General features: G+C 46.3%; 1 protein-coding gene across 3 annotated transcripts; it reads left to right on the top strand.

Annotated features, from left to right (window-relative positions):
- Window positions 1-1,131: 1,131 nt before the first annotated feature.
- On the top strand, window positions 1,132-8,740 carry LOC306984127 (uncharacterized protein). 3 transcript variants are annotated; one of them, XR_013794494.1, is made up of 3 exons: window positions 1,132-1,362; window positions 1,859-8,106; window positions 8,603-8,740. XR_013794494.1 is itself a non-coding variant. In XM_079585188.1 (2 exons), the coding sequence occupies exon 2, from the start codon at window positions 2,049-2,051 to the stop codon at window positions 7,818-7,820; it is 5,772 nt and encodes a 1,923-aa protein (XP_079441314.1). In that variant the 5' UTR covers window positions 1,132-1,362; window positions 1,859-2,048; the 3' UTR covers window positions 7,821-8,590. The 3 variants fall into 3 exon arrangements, 1 of the variants encoding a protein (XP_079441314.1); XR_013794493.1 differs by having other exon boundaries at window positions 1,132-8,106; XM_079585188.1 differs by lacking the exon at window positions 8,603-8,740 and having other exon boundaries at window positions 1,859-8,590.
- The last annotated feature ends 280 nt before the right edge of the window (window positions 8,741-9,020 follow it).

A 9,020-nucleotide genomic window follows, 5' to 3' on the forward strand; every position in this document is an offset into this window, starting at 1 on the left:
AATGACTGAAAAAGTTATAAACTCTCAAATCACATAAAAAAAATAAATAAATCTAATTAGCATTTTTCTTTGAAACCTTGAACAGAAATTGTGCTCTATGACTTCATCAACCAATATTTTGTGCCGCTGTTTTACCTTGTGCCGCAAATCCGCTTCAGATATGAGTTTATTCTGTCTTAATCACATTATTGATGCTACTAATAATCTTACACCCACACAGCACTATTTTTGATGTTAGACCATCTCATAAGTGTTTATCATCAAATAGACCTTTATGCTGTGCATGTGTATAATTATAATTAAGGCTGTCAATCTGATATGCTGATTAGTTCAGCAAAAAAGCATCACATTAATTACTGGTGATTACTTGATCATCAAATCAAATGAAGAAGATTCAAAGGCATTGCATTTATTGTCATTATTAATGCTCAGATGATAGGAACATTTCTAATTACTGAATTCATGTTTGGGTCAGGGAGTTTAATAATTTCATTTTATCACTTATTTATTTTAAATAATGAATCATGCATTGAACTCCTGAAAACCCTTGCCAACAAACAATTTAGACTAGAACTTTTTTTTTTGCCGTGCTTATCATGCTAAAGCCATTCAGCTGTCTTGACTTATCCCTTGTTTTTAACGTTTTTCACTCCTTTTCCCCTGTTTGTCCCCCCAGGACAGGAGAAGAGCGCAGCAGATGGGTGGGTGAGAACATTCTAGAGCAATAATGAGATGTGCCCCATCTCTTTGAGGAATGACACCACCTGCACGACATGTTCCTCGGTTGCTTTGTGATTTCCTGGCAAAAAAAGAAGAAGAAGAAGAAGAAGAAGAAAAAAAAAGGGATTCTGGATGTTATGGAGTCTTTTTCTTGCTAGAATTACTGCTGACTCACACCTAACCCTAGATATACATCAAAATAATATTTCACATTTTAGTCCAGCATTTCTTCAGTGATTTTGACATGGATAATAGTGTGTCATCATGGCCCACATCAATAAGCCTTTCAGTTAGTCATGTAGTTTAGAAAATACAAGGTTGTGAAGACCAGTGGTTCCCAACTGTTACATAAAAATATACAAAATTAATAAATGCTAAAATAAAAAAAGCTACATAATTATATATGTGACGAAGGACGACCTCATCAGGCAGATAAAACTGGCTGCTTGAGAATCAGCCAATCAGGAGCGGCACTGCGCTCTGCGGCTCGCGGAAGGAGACAGTTTAACTTTCAGTTTCAGGAAAGTTTGAAAGAGAGCGCTGGCGTTGAAAGACTGTGTAGGCTATATTTATATAGTTAATATAAGATAGTGTTGCTGTACTTATTTATAAGTTCCTAGAATTGTGTGCGTGCAACTACCAGTAAGTATATTGATGTTTGTTGTTAGTTTTACCTCAGGATAATGTTACGTTATAATGGCGAACGGAGTTTCGCGCCGTCCGTGTGTTTAATTGTTGAGAACGTTAATTAATGGATGTGTTGCTCTGCAAGCCTTACATGTCTCAATTGAAATAACGTCTGTTGTTCTTGCACAATGTGTAATGTTTATTTTAAGGAGTAATTCTGCAGCGTAATTATTATATGTTCAGCTGAATTTAGAATATTGTATATTGTTGCAGTTAATGTGCAGCAAATTAATCTTTGAACAGGGATATAGTGTACTCTGCATTTCTTAGTTTGTATTTGCTTAGTAATAGCATTTATTATAACACTGCATTTAAGTCATACATAACACAATTATAATTGAATTACTTGATTATGTTTGTTTTATTATATACTTGCAAAACATGGAATGATTATTTGACATTTATATAGAGAGTATACATTTACTGATTTATGCCTGTATCTCTGTTTCAGAACCACACACATTTAAACCTTTATTTTAATAAAACACCTAAACGGAACATCTTGTCTGCATTCTAATCGATGCCCCCTGGTGGCCACAACTCTTTAAAGACTCAGTCAAATTATACAGTCCTTTTCAATCATCAAAACATTTGGTCCTTCGAGCCGGATTCAGCGTGGTCACCGTGGGATTGTTTTAGAGATGTTCTCGGATCAGTATACACGCCCTGTAGATGCCAGACCCCGCCGAGAGACCCGGCGACCAGCCTGGATGGAAGACTATGACATCCCCCTCCAAGCATTGCAGCCGCCCTCTCGTTTGCCTCATCAAGCGGCTAATCTGTCAGAGCAACAGCGGCCCTACGACAGTATGGTTAGATTCCCAGAGAGACACGTCAGGATGACGCCTCTCACACCACCATTGCTGCATGAGGACGGGAGTGTCATGCGGGGAGTGGAAGCTGCCTATCCACACCAGTTTGGGTATACAGAACCCCTCTTTCAGAGTACGCCTGCCTCTGCCCGATCGAGGCCTGCCCCAGAAACAGCGCCTGAGATCCTTGAAGCTCTTTATAAGCTGAGGGAAGATAATCAAAGGCTGCAGCAACAGGTAATGGACATGCACATGCGACTTGACACCCGTACTTCCCTTCCAGACCTATCAGCACTGCGACATACAGCCCTCTCACCTTTCCCTACACCAGCTCCTCCCCAACAGCAGCATAACATAGAGCAGGATGGTGGTGCGTACCACCACACGCCAATCCCGCCACCTTTGCAAGTTGTTGGTCACACTCTGCCTCCGGATGATGACGACTGGCCACCGCCACCACCCCCAGTAGCTGACAACGTTTATCAGCCATCATCACAGGACCTTATGGCAGAACTCATAACAGCACTGAAAGACATTAGGACGACACGTCAGCAGGAGTCTCCCAGTCACCCTGAGTCCCATCATCCAGTGCCCAGGGTACAGACACCAGAGTACTGTGTACCCTACACCCCACAAAGATGTGAGTCGCTGCCCGGAGAGCTGCAACCCTCCCACCACCATGAGACAGTGTACCGCGGGCCTAAACCCACAATCCCTGCATTCACCAAAGGGGATCCAAGAGAGTTCGCCAGGCTTAAGGTCGCTCTGGAGAACCTATTGCCTGTAGACGCTACAGAGCGCTTTAAATACCAGATCCTGGTGGACCACCTGAAGTATGAGGAGGCACTTCTAATAGCGGACTCATACACTAACTCATTGCAGCCCTACACTGACACTATGACAAGCCTAATTGAGCATTATGGACAGCCTCACCAGCTAGCTCTCAGGAAAATAGCTGATCTAATGGAGGCCCCTAATATTGCACGTGGTGACTCCAGTGGGTTTAAGCGGTTCGCCTTGAAAGTGAGAGCATTGGTGGCAATGTTAGACCAGCTTGGGGACAGTGGAAAGACTGAGCTTCACTGTGGTTCACATGTGACACGGCTGCTGTCTAAATTGCCTCATGATATACGGGCTGAATTTAAGAGGTTCCTGTACCCAATGCGTGTTACAATCCCAAGCCTATTGCACTTTTCTGACTGGCTTGACTACGAGCTGAAGATGCAAGAGACGGTGTATGAGCCTTTAACCGGTGAAGACAAGAGCAGAGCAGGACCCAGGACAGAGCGCCGCCGCGACGCAAAGAATGGCAAGAGCACCAACATCATGCACACCACAGACCAACCTGAGAGCACACCGACAGTAGAGAAGGCCTTATCTAGCACCAAGCAGCCAGAGAGGACAGCATACTGCCCTTACTGCTCTAACACGCAACACTTCCTAGATAAGTGTGCAAACTTTGCACAGCTTACAGTGGAACAGATAACAGCGTGGATCAAGACCAACAAAAGGTGCTGGCGATGCGGTCGCACACACCAGGCTGCGCAGTGCCGTCTGAAAATTACATGTCACAAGTGTAAGGGGAGACATTTGCAAGCTCTGCATGAAGTTAATATAAAACCTGCAGCTGAGGATACATCCTGCCTCATCAGCACAACTAATGAAGTCCTGTACGTGGACAGGCGGGCTGGATGCAGCCAGGTCCTACTGAAAGTGAGTAAAGTGCTGCTGCATAATGGTGAACACACCTTGGAGACATATGCCATCCTTGACGATGGGTCGGAGCGGACGATTCTCCTCCCTGCAGCAGCGCAGAGCCTTAAGCTTACTGGTGAGCCAGAAAATCTGATCCTCAGAACCGTTCGGCAGGACATCAGGGTTCTGCACGGTACTGCAGTGTCGTTCTCCATCTCCCCAGTAGACCATCCAAAGAAGTCCTTCAAGATATACAGAGCATTCACTGCTGATCAACTGGGTCTGGCTGAGCACACTTACTCGATGAAGGCACTTCAGAAGAAGTACAAACATTTAAGAGGCCTCCCTCTCCAGACAATTAACAGAGTAAAACCATTGCTGTTAATCGGGTCAGATTATACCCACTTAATCACTCCAGTGGAGCCTGTGCGTTTGGGACCCCACGGGGGACCAGCCGCAGTGAAGACAAAGTTGGGATGGACACTTCAGGGGCCGACCAGGTACAGCAAGCAGCTGGCAACATCACAACAGTGCCTGCACGTCTCCACCCTCTCACCCACTAACGAGCTTCTACAGAGTGTAGAGAGATTGTGGCAGCTGGATGTTCTGCCCTACAGGAGTGAAAAGCTTGTCACACGCTCCAGGCAGGATCAGGAAGCAGTCCGCCTGCTGGAGGCAATGACCACACGAGTAGAGGTTGATGGAATTCAGCGCTACGCTACTCCCCTCATCAGGGTGAAAAACATGCCGCAGCTTCAGGCACCTAAGGAGGCTGTGCTAGCTAATCTCCGCAGTACAGAGAGGCGCCTACAGCGAGACCCTCAAAGAGCAGCCGCATACTGTGCAGAGATTGAAAAGCTGGAAAAGGCGGGCTATGCAGTTAAAGTGTCAGAAGAGGAGCTGAGCAAAGCAGCCGAGTCCTGGTTCATCCCACATCACATGGTGAGCCATAACGGAAAGAACAGGATTGTGTTCAACTGTTCCTTCAGGTATAAGGGAAAAAACCTCAATGAGTTGCTGTTGCCTGGGCCCACCTTAAGTTCCAGTCTACTGGGTGTACTGCTGCGCTTCAGAGAGCATGCAATTGCTGTCAGCAGCGATATCAAAGGCATGTTTCATCAGGTGAGGCTGCTCCCAGCGGACAAGCCCTTACTGTGCTTCCTGTGGCGAGACCTGAAGACAGAGGAACCACCCAGCATCTACACATGGCAAGTCCTTCCATTTGGCACCACATGTAGCCCCTGTTGTGCAACTTTTGCACTGCATAAACATGTGTTTGATCACAGTCAGCCGGGTGAAGATGTTCGAGTGTCGACAGAACGATCTTTTTATGTTGACAACTGTCTGCAAAGCCTACCATCTGTGGAAGAAGCCCGTCATCTGGTCGACAAACTGACCTCACTGTTGGCTACAGGTGGATTTGAGTTACGCCAGTGGGCCAGTAATACCCCTGAGGTCATCAGCCACCTGCCCAAAGAAGCAAGATCTGAGAGCAGTGAGTTGTGGCTCAACGAGTCAGGCACTGACCCACAGGAGCTCGCCCTGGGACTCCGCTGGCTCTGCAATTCAGACACATTAAAGTATAAATACCGTATGCTGGACCAACCCACACCCACCATGCGAAACATATACAGAGTCCTGGCACGACTGTTCGACCCCCTGGGATTTATAGTCCCCTTCACTACTCGGGCCAAGGTCCTGGTGCAGCACTTGTGGGACAAACAGAGAGACTGGGATGATCCGTCACTGCCCGAGGATGTGCTGCAGCCATGGCTGACGTGGGAGGAAGAATTGCAGCATCTCTCCCAGATTCTACTGCCTCGCTGCTATGTGAGCCCTGAGATGAACACTTCAAACCTCCAGAGAGACCTACACATTTTTGCTGATGCGTCAGAGAAGGCATATGGCTCAGTGGCCTATCTGCGGACGGAGAGCTCACACGGCCGTGTGGAAGTGTCTTTCCTGACTGCTAGATCCAGAGTGGCCCCGAAGAAGCAGCAATCAATACCAAGGCTGGAACTGTGTGCTGCCCTGACAGCTGCACAGCTAGCTGCACTACTACAAAGAGAACTGACTGTAAATATCCGTAATGTTATCCTCTGGACAGACTCCACAACAGTACTCACATGGCTTCAGTCCGACTCCTGTCGGTACAAGGTATTCGTGGGAACACGGGTAGCTGAAATCCAGGAGCTGACTGATGTCCGGGCCTGGAGATATGTGGATTCTGCCAACAACCCAGCTGATGACATAACGCGGGGAAAAACACTGCTGGAACTAGCTGGTAAGAACAGGTGGAGTCAGGGCCCTGCCTTCCTACAACAGTCACCTGAAGTCTGGCCTACACAGCCAGCCACAGAGGTGACAGAGAATTCTGCTGAGCTGCGAAAGCCCACTGTATGCTGTCTCACTACAATCATTCAGACTTCTCTGCTACCAAATGCTGATCAGTTTTCCTCGTTCAGAGCGCTGACAGAGGCGGTTGCACAATCTAGCCCTGTGTCATCTGTGAGCCCTGTCAGTCTTTCTGCTGATGACTACCAAGAAGCAGAGAGAGAAGTATTGAGACGAGCCCAGCAAGACAGCTTTGCTGAGGAGCTCAGCCTCTTGAGTACCGGTAAGCCAGTAGCTGCCACCAGTAGGCTGATCTCCCTAGCACCAGAATATGACAAGACTATGAGACTCATCCGGGTTGGAGGAAGGCTCCGCCGCAGCCACCAGCTAGAGCCAGATTCTATTCACCCAGTGGTCCTGGACCATCGGCATAAAGTGACCCAGCTCATCATCCAGGACATGGACAAGAGCCTTCGCCATCCAGGATCAGAGCGCCTTTTTGCAGAGCTGCGGCGAAAATACTGGATTTTGCATGGCCGTGAAGCTGTTAAGCGCCACCAGTACTCCTGTCCGGACTGCCAGAGATGGAGAGCCTCTCCAGTCGTGCCCAAGATGGCAGACCTCCCACAGTCCAGACTACGGCTGCTGAAGCCCCCGTTCTTCTCTACGGGCATGGACTGCTTCGGGCCTTTCACAGTGAAGATTGGCCGTCGTCACGAGAAGAGATGGGGCATATTATTTAAATGCCTGACGACGCGCGCTGTGCATGTGGATGTTCTGTCCAGTATGGACTCGGATTCCTTTCTGATGGCCCTCCGCCGCTTTATTGCACGAAGGGGTAAACCAGCAGAGCTCCGGTCTGACCAGGGAACTAATTTTAAGGGAGGTGAAAGAGAACTCCAGGAGGCTTTCAGGTCATTACACCCTACACTCCAGGCTCATCTGGCTAAACAGCAGATTAGGTTTCAGTTTAACCCCCCAAGTGCACCACACTTTGGAGGAGTCTGGGAAAGGGAAGTGAGGTCTGTTAAAGCTGCACTGTATGCCACCATCCAGTCACAGACTGTCCCCGAAGAGGTCCTGCGGACAGTACTTATTGAAGTGGAGGGGATTTTAAACTCCAAGCCTCTGGGTTACGTGTCAACAGACGTGGCTGATGCTGACCCAGTGACCCCCAACTTGCTCCTCATGGGGCGGCTCGACCCCTCTTTACCACAGGCGGTGTATGCTGAGTCTGAGCTCCTGAGTCGCCGCCGCTGGAGACATACTCAGGTGCTGGCTGACCAGTTTTGGTCCCACTTTATTCGACACTACCTCCCGACTCCTCAGACTCGCTCAAAGTGGCACAAGGACCCTGCACAGCTGCAAACTGGAACCGTAGTGATGGTGGTGGACCCACAGTTGCCAAGAGCGCAGTGGCCTTTAGGTCATGTCACTGAGGTTATTCCAGGAACTGATGGGAGAGTCAGGACTGCAGTAGTCAAGGTCAAGGACAAAATCTACACCAGACCTGTCGCTCGCCTTGTAGCTCTGCCTGCCATACCAGACACTGATACGGTCAGTCCGTCTTAGAATGTGTAACAATACACTCAAATTTAGTGTAACAAATTTGGGGGCGGCTGTGACGAAGGACGACCTCATCAGGCAGATAAAACTGGCTGCTTGAGAATCAGCCAATCAGGAGCGGCACTGCGCTCTGCGGCTCGCGGAAGGAGACAGTTTAACTTTCAGTTTCAGGAAAGTTTGAAAGAGAGCGCTGGCGTTGAAAGACTGTGTAGGCTATATTTATATAGTTAATATAAGATAGTGTTGCTGTACTTATTTATAAGTTCCTAGAATTGTGTGCGTGCAACTACCAGTAAGTATATTGATGTTTGTTGTTAGTTTTACCTCAGGATAATGTTACGTTATAATGGCGAACGGAGTTTCGCGCCGTCCGTGTGTTTAATTGTTGAGAACGTTAATTAATGGATGTGTTGCTCTGCAAGCCTTACATGTCTCAATTGAAATAACGTCTGTTGTTCTTGCACAATGTGTAATGTTTATTTTAAGGAGTAATTCTGCAGCGTAATTATTATATGTTCAGCTGAATTTAGAATATTGTATATTGTTGCAGTTAATGTGCAGCAAATTAATCTTTGAACAGGGATATAGTGTACTCTGCATTTCTTAGTTTGTATTTGCTTAGTAATAGCATTTATTATAACACTGCATTTAAGTCATACATAACACAATTATAATTGAATTACTTGATTATGTTTGTTTTATTATATACTTGCAAAACATGGAATGATTATTTGACATTTATATAGAGAGTATACATTTACTGATTTATGCCTGTATCTCTGTTTCAGAACCACACACATTTAAACCTTTATTTTAATAAAACACCTAAACGGAACATCTTGTCTGCATTCTAATCGATGCCCCCTGGTGGCCACAACTCTTTAAAGACTCAGTCAAATTATACAGTCCTTTTCAATCATCAAAACAATATATAAATAAACCGTTTTATCTAATAAAAGTTGATAAGCCTGTTTATTTTGCTGCTCATCTTAATTATCCATGATTATATGGTTGGTTGCATTTGTATTATTTGCATTTAATATATTTTGATCCCCTGCTGTCTGCAACTGTATCAAACAGTTATCAAAACTGCCACCTGTTTTTTGAGTCAAACTTTAGTTGAAAACCACAGGTTAGATGTGTCACGTTACATAAACAGTTTTATAATGGATAATTTCTGCTTGCATCTATTACCAGCGAAGGCAG

This window comes from Phoxinus phoxinus (genome assembly GCF_949152265.1).
Source record: "Phoxinus phoxinus genome assembly, chromosome: 17".
In the NCBI taxonomy this organism is placed as follows: Eukaryota; Metazoa; Chordata; class Actinopteri; order Cypriniformes; family Leuciscidae; genus Phoxinus; species Phoxinus phoxinus.

Bases quoted from the DNA above. Each gene is read 5' to 3' on its own strand.
- LOC306984127 (XM_079585188.1), top strand. From the start codon at position 2,049: ATGTTCTCGGATCAGTATACACGCCCTGTAGATGCCAGACCCCGCCGA.